Genomic DNA, 21,665 nt, shown 5'->3' with positions numbered 1-21,665 from the left:
CAACGGATTGATCACATTCCGAATCCCACCACGGAGGGGGAGTCCGTTTGCATTTAAATGGTTTATATTCAGAAATAGATTGTTTAGAAGCTTCATTAATACAGTCAATAAGGAAATTATATTTTTCTTGGGTATTTAAGGATGTGTGAGGTTTTTCGTTTAATAAGGTATCAACAAGCTGAGAGTATAATGACCAATTTGCTTTTTTAATGTTCCACTTAGTACTGGGATAAATGGTATTAGCATTAGTTCCCAAGACATCGATCACAACCTTTATAACGAAATGATTTGATCCCAAGGTATCAAGATCTACAGACCACGAAGTTTTATCAAAAAGGGATGGTGAGCAAAACGTGACATCAATCATGGAATCTGAGTTTCCTGGACTCGTTTGGCAAGTTGGTTGTCCATTATTCATTACTACATAATCTAAATTCTGAATTGTCTCCACAATTTGATGGCCTATATTATCATTTTTATATGAGCCCCACAAAGAATTATGTGCATTCATATCTCCTCCAATGATACAAGGGTGTTTTAGTTGAGAAAATAACTTATCCCAATCTTCGGTTTTGGTTTTAGTTTTTGGGCACCTATATACAGAGAGTAAACTTAAATAACTTTGTTTATAGTTGATTTTAATACCACAAGCAAGCAAGTCTTGAATATAATTTTTTTTAATTGTTATGCGCTCAAAAGGAATACCAGTTTTAATTAAAATAGCAACTCCAGAATAGCCGTCATCGCGATCTTCGCGTATCACATTATAACCTCTATAAATATATACAACATCCCGTTTAAACCAAGTTTCACTTATTAAAGCTATGTCAATATCTTCGGTTATTAAAAAGTTAATAAGGCTGTTTTTGTTAGCAACAGCTGATCGAGCATTCCATTGTATTATTTTGAGTTTAGATTTGTTCGTCATTAGATGAGTTATTTTTTAAAATATTATCTAGAACATTATTAATACCTTTGGCTAACAAATTCATGTCAAGTGATTTTGCCTCTTCTAAACAATTAATATTTTGAATAAAACTTGAGAAAAGAAGTACTAAGGAATCTACTAACTTATTTTTATCATTGTCTGTATTAGGAAAACTTTCCTTATTTAAGGGAGGTAAAGGTTGAGACGGTCCAAATCTGAAAGGGATGAGATATGGTGTAGGATCTTCGGAAGTTGGAGATGATACTTTTCTTTTTTTATTTGCACTATACTCAGTGCTTGATGTACTACAGCTTGGTTGGCTAAAACTTTTGGGTTTCTGTAGGTGAGGCCTCAATGGCTTGAAATAAGGAGATGTACTAACTTCAGAGGAGTTAGTTAATTTTGGAAATTCTTTGTCTGAATTTGACAATATTTCAAATCTGTTATTAGAAATAAGACCAGAAAATGATGAGTCACTCAAATTTTTTGCCTCCAAATATGAGATTTTATGTTCAATCATGATATTTTTTATTTTTTTTTGATGTTCGAAAAAAGGACAGTTTTTAGAGATCGATATATGCTTATCAGTTTTACAGTGTATGCAATACTTTTTTGTTTCATCACATGTATGTATGTCATTTTTAATTTGTCCACATTGTATACAGTATTCCTGTGTACCTTTACACTGTCTAGAAATATGTCCATATTTGAGGCATTTATAACATTGCGTCACTTTACCCAACAATTTTTCTACTTGGAAAAATACATAATTTATCACAACATAGTTTGGCAAACAATTGCCTTCAAAAGTAATTATAACATTACGTCTAGGGACGTATTCTGTATTTCCATCCTTTTCTACTTTCCTGTGCATTCTTTTAATATCAATAATTGGTGAACTAGAGCTCATATATTTTTTCAAATAGTCAATATTATATTTGGTATCAACATCGCGTATCAATCCTTTGATTTCCAAGAGGTGATTTGGAATGTACGCTTTTAAATTATCGTCCTTTAAGTGACTATTATTGACTAAATTGTTTGCATCCAAAATAGATTTGAGGATTACTTTAACACGGTTTCTTCCTATACTTTTAATTTGCTTAATATTATTAATCTTTAATTTTTGATGTAAAATATCTGCAACAACCATTGGATGCAAACGGGAAATATTCTGATCATTGGTCTTCTCAACATAAACACAACAATTTTGAAAGTCGTAACTATTACAATTAATATTAAAAAGTTTTACCTCCCTTGTAGCAGAAGAATTTGTGGTGATAGTTCCTGTATCCATGTCTTGATTACTATCACTAATAACTTCAGCAGTATTTAGTTCGCACACTGGCGTCTTTTTTATATTCTCCCCCATCTGGGGAGAATATTTTCACTTTTGTATCACTATTCTACAATATGTAAATGTTTTTACCCACGATGAAATTTAAATGTTTTAATTGTCACAAAAACTGCGAGCTGAATGTCAATATTTAGGTACGTTTAACCATGGCCAAATTTTAAACTGTTCACACAAAAGTTAAACACCGTGAAAAGAAGCCTAGGCTGTTTAACCCATAGGACTGAAACTTCTTATCAATGATAATTAAAACCACTATAAAATTAATTTAAGTTAAACTACTAAAAAATTAATTTTTTCTGGAGCTATTTTAGATGCAACCGTATTTGACGTTTATTAATGTCAAAGTGCCATGATACATTAACAATTATTACGTACCTGTTGCTTTTAAAAACTATTTAAAAGTCACTACAATATTATAAACTTTTTTGTTTCTGTCCTCACAACAATAAAACTAATATATTATACATTTGTTTACCTTTACCTTTACCTCCAAACCACAGCTGCCATATCGGATAATTTTTAACATGTCATGTGAACATCCAATCAGAACAAAGTTATAATGCGCATGCGCCGGGCTGATAGGTTTTAACATATAAAAAAAATCACCCTCTATCGCCGGTAAAGAAGTATAACTTCAAAAATGTATTGCAAAATTTATATAAATTGCAAATTGAACATACTTACAACAAATATAATAAAATACATAAGGAACTGACAAGTTTATGCTACTGCGTATGAAACCCAATTTTCTTAGTTATTCATTAAGAAATTCTTCTATTGAATAGTATGGTCTTTTAGATAGATAGGCTTTTGTCATTTTATTACGGAACTTTGGGAAAGATGTTACAGATTTAAGTTGTAACGGGAGATGGTTGTACAGTTTCTTTGCGGAATATAATATAGATTTCTTTACTAACTCAGTGGATGGAATCGGTAAATAAATGTCAGAGATTGAATTTCTGGTGGAGTAAAGATGATTGGGCCTTGCTGGAAAGACATGAAGGTGTTTCCGAATTAAACAAACCGTTTCTAGAATATATAAAGATGGAAGTGTTAAAATTCCGTGATCTCTGAAGTAACTTCTACAATGTGTAGATCTTCTGAGGCCAAACAGATACCTTATTGCTCTTTTTTGCAATTTAAAAATAACATCAAATTGAGCAGCTGTACTAGAACCCCAAAAAGGAAGACCATATCGAAGATGAGACTCGAACAACGAAAAATATGTTATTTTAGAAGATGCTAAATTGAGTTCCCTTGAGACAGATCTTATTGCATAGCAAGCTGAGGCGAGTTTCTTACTTAACGAATCGATATGAAGGGATCATTTGAGGTTGCTGTCTAAAAAAATACCAAGAAATTTTACAGAATCAACGGTACTGATCTGGCTGTTATTAAGAGGCAAAGGTTGAAGAGCTCCTTTATAGGATAATGCTACTGTTTTATTTACGTTAAAAGAGAGTAAATTAGAGTCAGACCAGGTCTTTATCGTCAGTAGATCCGAAGTTATAGTTTCATGAAGAGATGCAATAGTTGACTTGCTCCAAGTGATACTGGTATCATCAGCAAAAAGAAAAATTTTCCCATCGATTTTTAAATTAGTGATGCCATTTATAAAGATCAGGAACAGAAGAGGACCCAATACTGAACCTTGTGGTACTCCACATACAATGTTTTTGAGACTAGAGTCAGTATCATTTGCTCTAACTAGTTGTTTCCTATTATTCAAGTAGGATTGGAACCAATTTAAAGAAATACCTCGAATTCCATAGAAATTTAGTTTTGTAATCAAGATGTCGTGATTTACGCAATCAAAAGCTTTGGCATAGTCGCAGAAGACAGTGGCAGTATAAAGATTATTGTTTAATGCTTGGTAAACCTCATGTAGTACAGAAAACATGGCATCAGTGGTACAATTATTTGTTAAAAAGCCGAACTGATTTTGTGATAAAATGTTGTTATCAACGATAAAGGACATAAGTCGAGTTTTAATGAGTCTCTCGATAATTTTGGAGAGTACCGGTAGTAAGGCAATAGGTCTATAGTTGCAGGCATCAGATTTTTCACCACCCTTATGAAGAGGAATAATAATGGCTGTCTTTAGGCACTCTGGAAATTTACCTTTTTCGAAGGAATCATTAATTAGAGAGACTAGGATTTCCAACACATTTTCTGTGAGATTAGAGAAAATTTTTATAGATAGTCCATCAGTACTACAAGATGATTTGCCTGTGATACTATTGATTGTTTGGATCAGTTCAGAGTTATCGACTGGTCTTAAAAAGAATGAATTCGAGACCTTTCTTGAGTTAGGGAGATAGGAAATGGGATCTTGTTGCGGCAAAATAGTTGATGTTATATTTTTACTCACATTAACGAAGTAGTCGTTTAGAATTTCAGGATCTGGAAGGAAAAATGATTGAGCTGTGTGAGTTTTATTTCGAAGATCGTTTATTATAGACCAAATTTCTTTTGCAACACTTTTAGAGCTTCCCAGACGATTTTGATAATAGGCTTTTTTAGCTGATCTGACAAGTTTTAGATATGTTGTCCTGTACTTCGTGATATATTCAGTGACAGAAACATTGGTAGTAAATTTCTTGATGTATAGTAGTGAACGCATATTCTTGGCTGATATGCGAATAACTTTCGTAACCCAAGGTTTCCGATGTTTTGGCTTAATAGGGATTAAAGGAAATGCCTTATTGAAGATGCGGAGAAGCTTATCTAGAAAAACACTGAAATTATAGTCCACGTCTATAGAAGGAAAGTGCTACTCAGAAGTTAAGCATAAATTTTGGAATTTACGAAAATTCCCGGTGAAAAAAATCCTACCTAAACGTCGGGTTTTTGAGGAGGTTTGCTGAAGATGTTAAACTTCGTATACACTGCTTCATGATCAGATAGTCCCGCATTAATAACTGTAGAGCAGACATCAAGGGGTGAGAAATCGGAGACAATATAATCGATTATGGTAGATGTAGTTTTTGTAATCCTTGTAGGAGAATTAACGTGCATTGAGAGACCATACGATTCAAATATGTTGGCCAGGGACACTTGGGTAGCACAAGCAGCAGCATAATTAATGTTAAAATTACTGCATAGAATTTTTCTGCTTTTATGAGGCAGGTCATCTAACAAATTTAGTAGAGTCAGGTGATCTATAAATGCAAATAATGTAAAGATTAAGATTTTTAACTGCTGAAATAAGATAACTGCTGATCCTGAAAACGGTAATTTTGATTGTACATTGTAATGAAAAAAACCTGAAATTTGAATTCGAAACTTGGTAATATAAATTACAATTCATGCTTAATCTTACTGCTGATCATTAATTTCGTGCCGCAAAGCAGTTTCATGGCGATTGCTATAACTCTTATGCACTGAGGCTGAAAAACATTGCGTCGATTGCGTTCACGGGAAAATTTTTGAGAAGTATTCGGCAGCAAATATTTCTTGGGGATTTTTTGTCCGAAATTTTTTGTGGGAATATTTTGTTCAAAAAAATTAGTGAGGATTATTTGACCGGAATTTTTTGTGTGGGATTTTTTTACGGATTATTTGTCTGGGGATTATTTTTGGGGATTATTTGTGGGAATTTTTTGTCAGGGGATTTTTTCTCCATGAATAATTTGTGGGGACTTTTTGTCCGGGATTATTTGTTCAGGGATTATTTGTCCTAAGTTCGGATTTGGCAAAGCTATGTAAATTTGAAGCAACACTAATGTGGTGAAACCCCTGTACCTGTATCTGTGCTTCCAGTCCAGCAACAATATCATTCTTGGCAAGAATGACTTGTTCTTGCAGTCTTCTTTCGTAACTCTGAATTACTTCGTTTATTTCGAATTCTTCAGAACTGCCCTATTAAATGCATGCAGGTTATAACAGAACATGAAACATATCACAACATGTATAGTATGTCCAGAGAATATGTGGTTCTTTATTATTTGTCATACTGAAATTTGTCTATGTGAATTTTTGATGTAACAATACATATTTATCTTGTATGTACCATTTTTTATCTTTGGCATTAAAACTCATTTATTATTGTAATTGCAAATCAAATTTTTGGCAATGATATAGTTTTAGGAATAAAACAGCGATATAATGAAAATATCAGAAATGAAAAACGAAAACCTTCTGACAGACCTCTGCAGCATAAACGAAATAGGTATTAATAATAAATTTTTTTCTAACAAAGAACAACACAAATACACTTTTGAAAACACAAAAGGACAAAGATCTATGATAGACTATATGCTGTCGAATGTAAGAGCACTAACATCAACAGAAATAGGAAGCGATCATAAATTGGTATTGCGCAAAATCCGAATCAAAATACATATATGTGATATCAAGACACCAGAATACACCACAAAGATAAAAGTCGAAAGCTTACAGGATGACTGCACAAGATATCTATTCCAAAAAGGAATAGAAGAATAGAAAGAAGCCGAAGGAGGGGCCGAAGAAAGCTGGGCAAAAATTAAGTCTAGTATCTTAGCCTAAGCCAAGGAAGTTCTGGGCGAAAGAGATATAAATAAAAGTAAATCGTTCCCAATGCGAAGAACCCCATACAGAAGTGAAGAAAAAATGTAAAGAAAAGAAAAAAGCTCACCTAAAATACATGTCAACCAAGACACAAGAGGCATGCAATAATTACAATAAAATAAGAAACAAAACACATGCACTTATAAGAAGAATAAAAAATTATCACTGGGAACGTTTTTCGAAAGACATGGAACATGATTTTTATGGTCTGCAAAAGGAAATATGGCGCCTTATAAGGGATCAAAGAAAGGAGGTAAAGGAACTAATAGAACCAAAATACATAGAAAAGGATTGACTTTACTTAACTTAAGGATTGACTTTAAATTTTACGCAAAATAGTAACTATTTAATTTATTTATTTAATAATAATAGTAATAAATATTATTATTTATTTAATATTAAATAAGAATAATTTTATGTGAATTCCACATATTTTCTAGTCCTACCAGGTAAGTACATATTATTATAACAGTGAGGTGACTTGATGAAACAAAGATTGTATTCATATCAAAGATCCATTTTAACTTTTTTTAAATTATCCTGTACTACTAATTATAGTGTAAATCCAAAACATAGTTTTAAGAGTGTAGGCGCAGAATTTCGTTCCAATGCGTTTTTAAATTCATTTATTTTTTCGAATCCTGAGAAAACTAATAAGTATTTTTGAAAAATTTAAACTCTGAATGACATATTACATCATTACCGAGGGTAGAAAGTCCCTGAAAACTTTTAATATCCAATATTACATTAAAAAAAAAACTTTTTGTTTATTCTAAGGGACTTTCTAGCCTCTGTAATGATGTAATCTTTCACTCTGCTTTTAAATTTTTTAAAAATATTTTTTAGTTTTTCCAGGATTCGAAAAAAAATTAACACCATGTCCGTGGTAATATTTTCCAAATCAAACATTCGCCATCTTCGTCATATAATGCACTCAGTCGAACAGAATATGTTGACAAGGCTACTAAATAATTGACAAGACTTCAGGAATATTTTGAGTTGTTGACAATATTAACATTGTATTTGATAAATAATTGATTTAAGACGTGAAATTAATAAACAGTTATTTATTGTTTATCATTTATGGAAGATCCAAGTACAGAATACACCAGAGTATATTCTGTGATCCAAGTATTTTGTTGTTAAAGATGTTCAAAATCTAAGCGTTCCATAGTAACAGTAAATGTATTATTAAAATCACTTTATCACTTTTTCTCTTTTCCCGATTATTAGTTTTTATTGTATAGTACATAAATTATTGTAATCACTGAATACATATTTAGTGACAAAATGATCCTATTAATTGAATTAATTAATAATTTAGGTGATTATACCAGTAACGGTTATCCAAGAACAGTCAAAAACTGAACTGAAATAGCAATCTCTATGTTAATGATGGCAATGCCATTGTCAACTAATGTTTATATCTCCTGCAGTGAGATATAAACCTGGTCCATACCAGTGACAATTTTACTACAAGTAATTTGTTGTGTAAAGAAAGAAAAAGTAGGGATAGCCGTAAAATATTTGCGCCTACGCTCTTAAAAGCTATGTAATTTCTACTGATTGAGTTTAGTAAGTAAATAAGAAACCACGGAGGACCAACATTAGCTGGAAACCCCAAATTACCATACGTTATCGTCTTAAATGTATCTTTGATGAAGCTAAAGTTTGTTTAGCAGTAAATGGTTGACTTCAAATAGTACCGACTATAAACATCCTGGGTTAACCTTCTGATGACCAACCTTTTTTTGTTACACGGATGACCAAGGGGGAAAAATGATCCCAGGCCAAAAATGTCAAAAATGACAATTAACAAAAAAATGAAGTTTTTTTTTGGTATGGACTTTATGTCATTCAGCCAGTCACAACATGAGTATTAGTGTCATGTGTAGTGTGTATGTTGAGTGAGTGTCTTGTTACTTTGCAAAGTCGACGTCATTAGCGTAAAACTACTTGTAATTGCACATAATAGACGCTATTTTAGTAAACATCAACTTGAGAATATATCTTTTATTCGTAAAATATAGGGAATTTTTTTTATTTCAAAATATGAGGATATCTAGAATGATATTAAAGTCAAATAAAAAAATAATGAGTTAAACGTTAAAAATACTTTTGAATTTACTAAAGAAAACATACGCTGGGGTCACAATTTCCCCCGCTTGGTCATCCGAAGGTTAACGGATAATACTTAAAAGGCCCGGTTTCAGATAAAATTTAAATATGTTTGAATGTTTGTTTTTCTATAATCTTAGCAATTAAAATATATTTAATTTATTTTAAAACTCATTTAAAATCATTAATTTCGGGTATGTAAGGCAAAGCAATATATTTTACATCGATTTTTTTGTCTTTGTCGTCGTAATTATTGTAAATTTTGTGGATCCTTTGCTTTATTATAGGAGTACCGTATAGTCGTGTTAATTATTGTCAAAAGACCAACTCTGTCTACCTGGTTTGCTTATCGCTTCGGACCGGTCTTAACAATGGGCCAAGTCAGATAAATTTAATAATATTTACGACCGCACTAATTGAAGTCAACCACTTACTGCTAAACAAACTTTATCTTTTCAATAAGCGTCCAAAGTACGTCCCATTTTTGAACCATAAAACATAAATTAATACATTTTCGGGTAACCAAAATTAAGATACGATTTGTTAGTACAAAAATGAGCGTACTCCATTAAAAATAACTGACACCACATTTAAATTTAATGATTAGTTAGTTTTAAACTTTACCACTTCTTGCACTGTTGAACTGATACTTAGATGCTGCTTTTCGGCGAGTTCTAGTAGATTTCTCAAGTTTTTCAGTTCCTCCTCGTATTTTTCTTTCATTTGATTAAACTTTTCTTCGTACCTGGCCTATAAGACAGTATATAATGTCAATAGGGTAAGGAAAGGTATATTGGTGATAAAAATGAAAAATACTAATAATATAGGAATTTGACAACTAAGCAAGAAATAAGTTTTGCTTTATAATGTTACTTATTATTTGAAGTAAATGTTTAGAAGAGTTAATTTCACAAAAAATTAATAATAATGATAGTAAATGTCAAATAGACATTTAATTTAAACTTATGTTAGGTAAGTTGGTGACACGGTAAGGTATATTGGTGATAGTGGTTAGAAAATTTGGTGAAACAACCGCAATTTAAGTAATTTAACTTACCTTGACTAAATCACGAATTCAATGCAGCTTTTTTATTGATAATTAGTTTATTAAATGGTTTTATAAAGTTTTATAAAGGAAACAGCAATCATTCTAATATATATGTAACCTTCTCTCACATTCAATAAGAAATGGCTCCACTGTCGACTGTCGCACAACGCAACGGTCAAAACAGTGTGTTTACTAAAAGCGGGTGCGCGCATTGCGAAATCGTAATATATTTTTGTCCTGCTTACACTTGTAACAACTTACTAGCGCTGTGTGATGAATGTGCTTGCATAGTTAACTGTGCAGTAATCAGATTAAAAATTATCAGCAAATTACTTGTATCACCAATATACCTTTCCTTACCCTATTCAATAGAGGTTTTAGGTGAGGAGGAAAGAAAAATAGTGGCATGGGAATCCCTCTCAATGGCAAGACAACACTATATGCTTTATGTTTCGCTGATGACCAAATTCTGATTGCTCAGGATCATGACGACTTGAGTTACATGACGCGAAAGCTAATAGAAGAATATACCAAATGGGGTTTCGAAGTCAACAATAAGAAAACAGAAACCATGTGTATTAGAGGGACAAAGCAGTCCATTACCTTAGACAATGGGGTAGAAATTAAACACTGTGATTAATACAAGTACTTGGGGATGAAGATAAATCAAGATGGAACACTCGATGCTGCTATAAAAGACAGAAACATACAGGGTAGAAAAGCCATATCCATGATTTCCAAAGGCATTCTGTGGGACCAAACAATATCTAACGCGAACAAACAGCTCATTTACAATAGCACACTTAAAAGTATAATTACATATGGCAGTGAAGTTTGGCCACTGAAACAAAGAACAAACAGAGATAATGCTATTAGTAACAGAAATGGTCTTCTGGAAAAGAGCAGCAAGCAAATCATGAAGTGATCGGATACGAAATGAGGGATTAAGAGAAATGATAGGAGTCACTCATGCAATAATTGATGAAAAGGTGATACACAGCATTGCTATAGTAAGGGACAAGTTCTCAAAGCTTCCATTGATTATATTCTAAACAAACTCTACATGTATGTATATAATTTACCTCAATATCTTCCATTTTAGGTGCCTTTTCCCCTGCGTTTACATGTTCTTCTATTTGTGGTTTAATTGTTCCTGTGGAAATGCTATGTTTGAGCAAATTACTTAAATGTGATCTGTTAATTTCTCTTTTCAGATTTGAAAAATCGTCGTCAGTCATGGCGTCCAGGTCACATTTGGTTATCTATGAAAAAAAAGTAAATAATTCTCATGGAATCAATTCTGTTTTGTTAAATTTATTCTATTATAGTATCTAATGGTATCAAAGCTCAATTACTTGATATCAAAATTACTTGATATTTTCTATCTAATAATTTAACGAAATGAAATAAAAGGTTTGACGAAATGAATATAAAAAAATGAAAATCTCCAAATTCTGCTTGATCGTATTCGCGAAAAAGGAGAGGAAATGAGCATTAAAATAAACTCACAACACTAAATTCAGGCATGTGTACGAATACAAAACCACCGGACAGACTTTTTAAAAATTTCGCAGGGCCTAAAGCAGGGAGATGGGCTGGGCCCAACATTGCTTAACCTGGCACTGGAGTATGCGGTTAGGCAAATGCAAACTGGACGAGGAAACCTACTAACCAACCTACCGGTCCAACTGGCCGCTTATGCCGATGATACTAATATTATGAATAGAACATCAACAGGAGCACAGGAAACATACGGAGAGTTAAAAACACAAACAAAAATGATAGGTCTGGAAATTAACACAGAAAAAACAAAAATAATGACTCAGACGAGAAGAAATATAGTCCCACAAAACATTATACATGAAGATGACATTGAAACGGTTGGAAAGTTTACATAGCTGGGAGTAGAAATATATGCCGACGGATCAGAAGTTGAAGAAATACGGAAGATAATAACGCAGGCAAACATAGCTTGTTTTGCCCTCTCCCATATATTTCGGTCTAAAAGTGTCCACCGAAATACAAAGATGAGAATCTATAAAACTTTAATTCGACCAATAACACGCTATGGCAGTGAAGCCTGGGTCCTGAAAGAAACATTCAAAAACAAACACGGCACATTCGAAAGGAACGTACTGAGGAGAATACTAGGACCTGTGAAGGAAAACGGAATCTTTAGAAGTCGATACAACAACGAACTTTATCAACTTTATAAGGAAGCACCCCTAGACTTCATTAGATACAAAGATTGCAATGGGTCGGACATGTGATAAGAATGGGAGAGGATAGGCTACTAAAAAGAGCACTGAATGCTAGAATGCAGGGAAAGAGACCGGTTGGAAAGCCAAGAAAGCGCTGGGAAGACACAGTAAACAGCGACGCACAAGCCCTTTTAGGAGTCCGTGTATGGAGAAGAGCAGCCACAGACAAACAAAGGTGGAGGCAAAAAATAAAGGAGGCCAAGGCTCAATTTGGGCTGTGGTGCCGTAGAAAAAGAAGAAGACACTAATAAATTTTTAGTCTTTAGTTGTAACCCACTTCCAGATGCAGAGCTTCAATGAAATGGAGTTCAAGTTGAAAAAGTTCACAAAATTACATATTTGGGAACTGTCATAACGGACTACCAAGATCCAGACATAGAAATAAAACGCAGAATAGCAATGACTAAAACTACTTTTATGAAAATGAAGATACTTCTTTGCAATAATCATCTCAGTTTAGAACTAAGACAAAGAATGGTTAAGTGCTTTGTTCGGTGTGTACTTTTGTATGGTGCAGAAGTGGGGACATTAAAAATATCAAGCACGAAAAGAATTGAAGCATTGGAAATGTGGATTCATAGACGGATGCTGAAGATACCTTGAACAGCAAGAAAAACTAATGAGGAAGTGGAGAAAACTAATGAGGGCCAACAAAGATACAGAACTGCTAAAGCCTATTGAACAGCCGAAAATATCTTATCTGGGACATATAGGGAGGATAAATCGATATACAATATTATAACGAACATAATTTAAAACATGTATCAAAGATAAAAAAAGTTGTTTTTGTATTCCGTTTGGCCCCTAAAGACGATTCTAAATTCAAATTAAAGCAACTAGCTCAAAACGCGTCGTGACGTCATATGGTTGTGTGTTTACATTCTGCACCAACAAAGTAAACAAAATTGTATATAATTTTAAATTAGACATTATAAATGTAAGTAGAAAATACAGTTATGTGACGTCACAAGTGTTTTTTATCGTCTGAATTATTTTAAATACATAGAAAACTTGTACTTTTACAAAATGGCACTAAACAACACTTATAGTGTTTTCTTTTATTTTCCATAGTAAACCTTCTTTCCTTTCCTTCAAAAACTATATCAAACTCCAGTCTCAACAAACTGGTATATATTATTACAATTACATACGATAAATGTCATTAGAATATAAAGATTTTTCCCTTATTCCGCGACGATGAGCTGTCCAAATACCCAAGTAGGTGGAGGCCAATAAACTAAAGAAGAAAAATATACCAAAATATAACCATAAGCATAACCATATAGTAGAACTATGTGACGTCACTGGCCGTTTGAACTATTTTAAATCACAGAAGATTTTAAATTAGTACTTCTAAGTTATTATGAGCTTTTGGAAATCTCATTTTTAAACAAAACTAAACATTATTATGTAATACAAAAAGTGTGCAAGTTCCCTATTATTCCATGTTGAAAAAGATCGAGAAGTCTTCACAATAATTGTGATCGCCAATGTCGGAAAATACGACACGTAAAAAAGAAGAACATAAAATAGTTCAAACTTACCTTATTAAAAATACTGTTGAGTTCATTTTGTAGATTAATCAGATCTTTTTTGTTGAGATTCGTTTGGACATCACCTTCGGGTCCTGGAACGTGCGGAAAAGGCAGATCTGAATTAAGTTCGGCTTCTGAGCAACTCGAACTCGACATCTTCCTGCTGTGTTGGCTGTAAATTTCTTCTGAATAACTAAAAAATGTTACTAAACTAAAAAAAACTAAAAAAAAGCTGACAACAAAAAAACTGCACTTTTTAATTAATTTGTCATGAAGGTACTTTCGTATAGGTCAAGAAAAACTAGAAGAAGAGTTCTCTAGCTAGAAGATATGATATGCGTGTAGGATTTACATTTTGTTGGAACCATGAAGTCGATGAATCGATGAAAAATTAGTCCAAATTCTAAAGACAAAAAAAACATAGACAAAAGGGACTTACGAATAATAACAAACCTTTACTGGAATCAAAGGGCACAAATTGTAATAGATAACGAACCCAGTCCAGTAATTGAAATCAGAAGACGGGTTAGGCAGGGATGTATTATGTCTCCATTACTATTTAATGTATATAAGTAGTGAAGCCATTTTTGAACAAGCACTACTATCTCAAAGTGAAGGAATAATAATTAACAGAAGATATATTAACCACATAAGATATGCAGATGACACCGTGAATATGGCAAGCTCTGCTAAACAAAACAAACAAATTCTGTGAAGAATATGGACTAAAAATGAATATAAAAAAGACCAAATACATGATAATAACAAAGAAAACAAATATACAAGCAAACATACAGTTATACAGTCGAAGAATTTTTTAGATCTTAGATATTAGCTGCATTTCAGCTAATATAGTATGTAATATTAGCTGTATATATAAAGTCGTAGTATAAAATTCTATAGAATCTACGACTTGGTCTGGAATAAACTGGTGTCTGATCGACCTATGGAGGAGCGGTACGGCAAGGGATAAGGGCTTGCAACTTGGTGATACTGCTCCATAGATCCCTACCGAAGGGCGTTGACGCCTAATCACGGTGAATATATATTAAAAAACAACAGAAATAAGGGCCAGGATAGAAATAGCAAGAAATGCGTTTGTAAAAATGAAAACAGTTCTCTGCAACAAAGACCTTAGCTTAGAACTGAGAGTAAGAGCTTTGGGATGTTACGTATTCTCGATACTACAATATGGACTGAAAAGCTGATAATTAAAGTCCTTTGAAATGTGGTGTTACAGGAGGATGCTTAGAATAGCATGGACACAGAAAAAACTAACACGGAAGTATTTCGATGGTCAAATTTAAAAAATCAAAATCTCCAAATGGGAATTGTGGCAGTTAAAGGGTTAAAGTAACATCATTGATAAAAATAATATAGTATATTATATAAAATATAGTATATAGTATATAAAATAATATAGTATAATAAAATAATATGAGCTATTAATAAACAACAAATACAAGGCAATATATGAACAATCATAAGCAGAGAAGCTTGCAAACAATTTGAATAAGCAATAGAACCTGTTCACTATTATGTACTCACTTTTTCTCTACATCTGCACATTTCTTCTCAAAATAAGTCCTCAGTTCCTCCATTTCCCTGGAATGCTTCAAATCCAGCTCGTCTTTCAAAGCCATGAACTGGGTAGAACCGGCTTGAAATTCGGCTAGGAGGGCCCTCAGTCTGGAGATTTCTGATTCGTACTCATCTTTTTCTAGCGATACACTTTCCTGGAAAGCAAAATATTATGTAGATACTTAAAACATACATACCTTGGTTACGTGCATGCATATACAGTGATGAGCGAGCTAATAATTGACAAAATAATACAAAAGATGGAAAACACATTAAGTTGTGAGATAAAAAGAAATGAAACTAGTGAAGGTTGGAGATTGAAATGAAACTAGTGAAGCGATAAAACCTATTCGCGGTGTGCAAGTACTTGGAAGGGAAACGAGAAACGACCGTGCGCGAGTCACGGAGAAATATTGCAACTATCTTAAATAATTCATATTGTCAAATGAAATTGTCAAATTGACGTATATATCATACCTTCTGTCATTGAAGCAGAAAAATTATATATTGCTCCACAATATTGATATGATATGCAATTATTATATAAAGGTAAATTTAATTAATTGTATTTTGCTTGCAGTACTGCATTTTAATAACTAATTTTATTTACTACATACAATTGTTTACGTTTTGATAGCATAACCTGAATCTTATTTTTTCTTCTTATTATTTTTTTGGACTATGGCCTTGACAATTATCCAGTAACCAGGACTAATATAATTGGCCAATATAATTAAAAGTGCGAATAAAAGTACAGAGCGTAGAAATAGGGGTCGCTTTGCCGAACTTGCACGGTCCCAATAAACTAACATTCTATTTATTGTGTCCCACCTTTAGACGTATCAGAGGAGTATGTCAACTCAAACTGTCACTGTGACAGTGGCAGTTGCCAAACTCGTCCGATACGTCTAAAGATGAAAAACGATAAGTAGAATGTAAATTTGTAGGTATTTATCACTAAATCTCCCACCTCCACTAGTTTGATTTCTTTTATCTCAAAACTTAATCTGTTTTCCATCTTTTGCGTTATTTTGCCGGTTATTAGCGTGCTCACCACTGTATACATACATTATTTATAAACTATACATACCTTTAAAGTTTTAATTTCTTGATCATGTACGCTCTTAATCTCTGAGATTTTCTCCTCTAACACTTCATTAAATTTGAGATTCAACTGTTTCAGTAAACCATGTTGATGCATATCAAGGTTTTCTTTTAATGTCATATATTCAACTTCCAGATTGTTACTTACATCTTCAGATACCAAAGATTTCTGCTGAGAAATAAAGATGTTTAGATTTATATGAGTGTTACAACAATTTAGCAATTGAATCGGTGGTTTGAGAAACCCGACATGCCCACAAAAGCAAAGTTGTGGAAAAGTACAAAAACATCTTGGGCTTGCTGGGTTTCTCTTAGACTCTTAGGTTCATTTAGAATGTTGAATAGGGTCACGATTTCTCTTGAAACATGTGACTCTATATATCATTATCAGCCTCTCTCAATCCACTGCTGGACATAGGCCTCCCCTTTTGTCTCCAAAGTGTTCTATCTTTTGCTTTCTGTATCCAATTTTTGCTTTCTGTATCCACCAACTGTTATCCAGTTGGTGGTCTTCCTAGCAGAGGAAGACTCTATATATAAGGTTAATAAAAACTCAAAAAAAAAGAAAATCGATTTTTTTTGACATGTCGTGTTTCTCAAACGAACGATTCAATTATAAAAGATGAAAAAACTTTATACTTACATCGTGAATACTAGAATTCAATTCTTCTTGTACTGAATCAGACGTTTGATTTTTCATTTGAGCAATTTTGATCGTTTCTCTCAATTCAGAAATTTCATTCTCGAAGTCACCAATTTTTGACATCAGCTCTTCTTTTTCCTTTGATGATTGCTCCAGTGATTCAGTTAATTTCTGTATTAAATCATTTTTAATCAAAATCACACCGTTGTATTCTAGAATCTGAAGAAAAAATTAAGTTTTAAAAGTGCCAATATGTTTTTATATGTTTGTTCCGAAAAAGTCAATGCCGGAGAGACCCTTAGTAATCATTATGATCATTACGTATTAAGTGTGATATGTCAGTATAGTATTACATACTTGTAAGTTTAATATTAGCATTAGGTACCCAATTTTTCAAAAGCGAAAGAACACATCAACTTGGAAGGCAACTTGCTGATATACTCTGGTAAAACGGAATGGAAAGAACACGTGAAAATGAAGTAGGAATCCTATTTAGTAAAGCCACAAAAAATTTTCTCATGGAATGGAAACCAGTTGAATAATCTCTGCAAGGATCAAATTAAGACAGCTAATACTGATCCTAGAGAAATCCCTGAAAAGTCTAGAGAATTTCAAGTACCTATGATTATATGCTTCGTTGACTACCAAAAGGCATTTGATTGTGTAAGCTGGATAAATCTGTGGTTAATTTTAATAGAAATGGGCGCACCAATGCACCTGGTGACACTTATTAAAAATCTGTACCAGTCTAATATAGCGACAGTACGACTAGATCAGAAGTTCTCAAACCAATTCAAGACCGAGAGAGGTGTTAGACAAAGATGCGTGTTGTCACCTGACTTATTTAACATTTATGGTGAACATGTCATGAGGATGGTTTTAGAAGGATGGGCCTGTGGAGTAACAGTAGCTGGTAGGAAAATCTCCAATTTAAGATTTGCTGATGACACTACACTTATAGCAGCAAATGAGCAAGAAATGTTTGATCTTCTGCGAAGAGTTGAGTACGAAAGCAATAGAGTTGGTCTGAAAATCAATAAAGCTAAGACAAAAATAATGGTGGTCGACAGATTAGACACTATTCAACTGACTAACATATTACAGGAATACCAGATAGTAAACACCTTTGTCTATCTCGGGTCTAGTATAACTAACGATGGTAAATGTGAAGCAGAAGTTCGGAGACGTATTGGTATGGCAAAAAATGCGATGAGTCGCCTAACTAAAGTTTGGAAAGACAGATCTATCTCTCAAAATATCAAGATGAGACTGGTGAATGCCCTTGTATTCTCAATGTTTCTATACAGAGCAGATACTTGGACTCTTCGCGCATGCGAGCGCCAAAAAATTGATGCCTTTGAGATGTGGTGCTGGAGAAGAATGCTGCGCATACCTTGGACAGCTCATAGGACAAACGTTTCCATTCTAAACCAACTCAATGTTAAAAAAAGGCTGTCCACAATATGTCTGCAACAAATTCTGCAATTCTTTGGTCACATGGTTCGCAGAGGTGACGACAGTTTGGAGAGATTAATTGTTTCTGGAAACGTTCCGGGGAGAAGATCAAGAGGACGATAACCAACTAGATGGTCTGACCAAATAAAGCATTCAGCTGGAAACTCATTCTGCGAAGCTCTTAGAGCAGCTGAAGATAGAGACCAATGGAGAAACATTGTTAGGAATATTGGAAGAAATCACGATCCTCAGTAATGGGGAAACGACAGGAGAGAGAGAGAATACTGATCCAGTGCTATGCACCAACAGAACAAGCAACTGAACAAGAAAAACAACTTTCAACGAATACCTTAAAGTAAGTAGCGGGGAGCTACAGAAAGTGAAATACAGGAAAGAATTACCAAAGCTGGTAATGCCTACAATATGCTTAATAACACATGGAAATCCAGGATTTACCCAACTAAAATGAAATTATAAAAGCTTTGACACAAATGTAAAAACTGTATTGCTGTATGGCTGTGAAACGTGGAAGATATCAGCACACATAGTACACCAATTACAAGTTTTCATCAATAGAACATTACGGAAAACTCTTCGTATATTTTGGCCTAATTGAGCCTCGAATGAAAATGTATGGGACCAAACCAATATGGGGTAACCAAAGTGTTATAAAGGATATAAGGCGAAGAAAATGAACCAATACCTACATACCCAATAGTTACAGATTACCCAATAGCTACACTCATGCAGTGCAAAATATCATACTCACCTTTCCATTCCACTCCTCCTGCAGCTGCTTGTACTCCGTAGTCGACAGAGTACTTACCGTGTTCGGGTTACTCATTTCTCTAAAGGAATCTAATTCACTTGTAAGGGCCGTAATTGTGTTATTCTGAATATTTACAAGCTCTTCATAATCTTTAAGCTTTCTGCTTAATTCCTCCTCATTACAAACTGGTTCAAGGCCAAAATGTGAAGCATTCAAATTCTTTTCGTCTATGCTGAGTTGTGTAATATGCCTAATGTTGGAAAGACTCTTGTCGTCTAGGTCTAGGTTTTGGACCTGTGACGCATTCAAATTCTTTTCCTCTATACTGGGTTGTGTACTGTGCCTAATATTGGAAAGACTTTTGTCGTCTAGGTCTAGGTTTTGGAACATATTGAAACTCTCTTCTTTTGAAACGGTGCTTAAATCTTTATCAGATTTACTGGCATCGCCTTGAAAACTATCTTCTAGCAAATTGGACACATTGTTTTCTTCTATTCTTTCTAGATATAGTAAACTTATAATGCTTGATTCACTTTCTAGACTTTCATTCAAGATATCAGGTTGTTTTTCACTTAAATCTACTTCATCCCTTAGATCTTCATTCAAATAAGTGCCCTGATACTGAAAAACAAAAAGAACTTATGTTGAAATAATAATTTAGCACAATATACTATAAAAAAATTAATTTTTTGTATAAAGTACCCCAACAAACTTGGGGTACTCAGTTACTGCAACAATTTGGGAGAGACACCAACCACAAAACTGTGGGGTCACCTGTGGCCCATTCTTAATAGTTTTAAATTCGGAAAAAATTGACTGTTTCATTTGAGTTTTTAAATAAATTATTAATTGTCACTGTAATAGATATAATATGTTACGATTTCCAATATCACAAGCTGGTCCTGACATCTCTAAATGCTTCTGGAGACAAACAGAATGAGCTAAGAACAGTTTTCAACCATAGATCCGAGGCGCTAGCTTGTCTAAAGGCATTAAGTTCGATTGTATTCTGCTGGTTCCAGGGCCGATCTAGAATACAGATAACATACACCACATTCACATAGCAAATTCCCAACTATAAACAAACGCACGTGTTAGTACTCGCCGTCTCATTCGTCAAGAGGCTGTTAAATGTAATTTATTGCCCTAAACGAGGCGGATTCTCATTTTATAGGTCCAAACTGGTCAGTCTGCAAATTCAAATTGTAGGTAGTGTGTTGGTTTTTAAGATACACTTCAGGACGACCCTGTTTAGCTTCCATGTGCGTTTGTTTACAGTTGGGAATATGTAAAATGAATGGACTGTAGGGTCCTAGTATATTTAAGTTGAATTATTGTTCAGGCTTCAGGCTCAGTTGTGATCTGAATGTTTCATATTAAAAACGCCAAAAATAGATTGTACAAATTAGATACAAATTATGCTTTTAGTATATGTTTTAGTGTGTGTCAATAAAGACAATGCAAGTGTTTTCAATTAAAATAAAGTTAAAAAAATAGGTAAAAACCTAACAGATATAAAGTGGCAAACATCCCAAAGAACATATAATAACTGAAATCATATTAATTGTTCACATTATACATAATAGTACAGTAGTACATATTATGCACTACCTGATTCTGATTCTAACTGGTAGACATTCCAAACTACATAGGGAGTCTGCACTATGATACATTTTATATAACACTAAGAAATGATTATATTTCTAATACGTACATTATAAACTTCTATTTCCTGGAAAGACCGATCGTTTTCAATACTGCCACTGTTAGAAGATATGTGTTCAGATATATCTTCACTATTCTCCTCCTCCTTTACTTCACCCAAAGGGAGGCTCACAGTCAGCGAAACAGAATCTGTTTCCGATTTATCATCGTGCGAAGGAGATTCCTGAAGAAAAAATTATATTTAGATTGTAGCTTTGTTTTCAATTGATAGGGCTAAATTTAACTTACTTCGTGAGGATTTTTGTCACTTGTTCCCTCCATGTCTTTCGATTAAAGAGATATCGCTTTAATTCTTGGTCACTTATTTATAATAAATCGCACGTAAATCCACAAGAAATTACATTTTTAAACCGTAAATTTCAATACAAACAATGGTATTCAACTCAAACTTTGAAAAGTAAACTTGAAGAATATTTTTGTTGATTTTTCAATGCGCAAGACATAACACGGTTGCCAGCGGCACGTTGACAGTGACAGTTGACATAAGACATCGTCATATGCGTTTTTTCTACGAGAGTCGGGACTGGAGCCACTCATTTTAAACCAAAAAATAAAAATTAAAGGAAAAAGTAGGAAATTAAATAAAAAAA

General features: G+C 33.5%; 1 protein-coding gene across 4 annotated transcripts in view; it reads right to left on the bottom strand.

Annotated features, from left to right (window-relative positions):
* The window catches only part of LOC114336636 (golgin subfamily A member 4), a 142,247-nt gene extending 120,738 nt beyond the window's left edge, over nucleotides 1–21,509 (bottom strand). For 2 of the 4 annotated variants that reach the window (XM_050658063.1, XM_050658066.1), the window contains exons 1-10: nucleotides 21,304–21,509; nucleotides 21,065–21,238; nucleotides 19,351–19,971; nucleotides 17,127–17,345; nucleotides 16,470–16,655; nucleotides 15,347–15,534; nucleotides 13,808–13,991; nucleotides 11,085–11,264; nucleotides 9,579–9,704; nucleotides 6,030–6,146 (exon numbers count right to left, since the gene is read on the bottom strand). In XM_050658063.1, the coding sequence (XP_050514020.1) occupies nucleotides 6,030–6,146; nucleotides 9,579–9,704; nucleotides 11,085–11,264; nucleotides 13,808–13,991; nucleotides 15,347–15,534; nucleotides 16,470–16,655; nucleotides 17,127–17,345; nucleotides 19,351–19,971; nucleotides 21,065–21,238; nucleotides 21,304–21,336 (2,028 nt within the window). In that variant the 5' untranslated portion in view covers nucleotides 21,337–21,509. The remainder of the gene's footprint in view (nucleotides 1–6,029; nucleotides 6,147–9,578; nucleotides 9,705–11,084; nucleotides 11,265–13,807; nucleotides 13,992–15,346; nucleotides 15,535–16,469; nucleotides 16,656–17,126; nucleotides 17,346–19,350; nucleotides 19,972–21,064; nucleotides 21,239–21,303) is intronic. The other 2 variants (XM_050658065.1, XM_050658067.1) reach the window with 2 other exon arrangements.
* Nucleotides 21,510–21,665: the final 156 nt, after the last annotated feature.

Source organism: Diabrotica virgifera, chromosome 8 (assembly GCF_917563875.1).
Source record: "Diabrotica virgifera virgifera chromosome 8, PGI_DIABVI_V3a".
In the NCBI taxonomy this organism is placed as follows: domain Eukaryota; kingdom Metazoa; phylum Arthropoda; class Insecta; order Coleoptera; family Chrysomelidae; genus Diabrotica; species Diabrotica virgifera.
The sequence above is the reverse complement of the archived record's forward strand: the minus strand, read 5'-3'. Positions and strand labels throughout refer to the sequence as shown.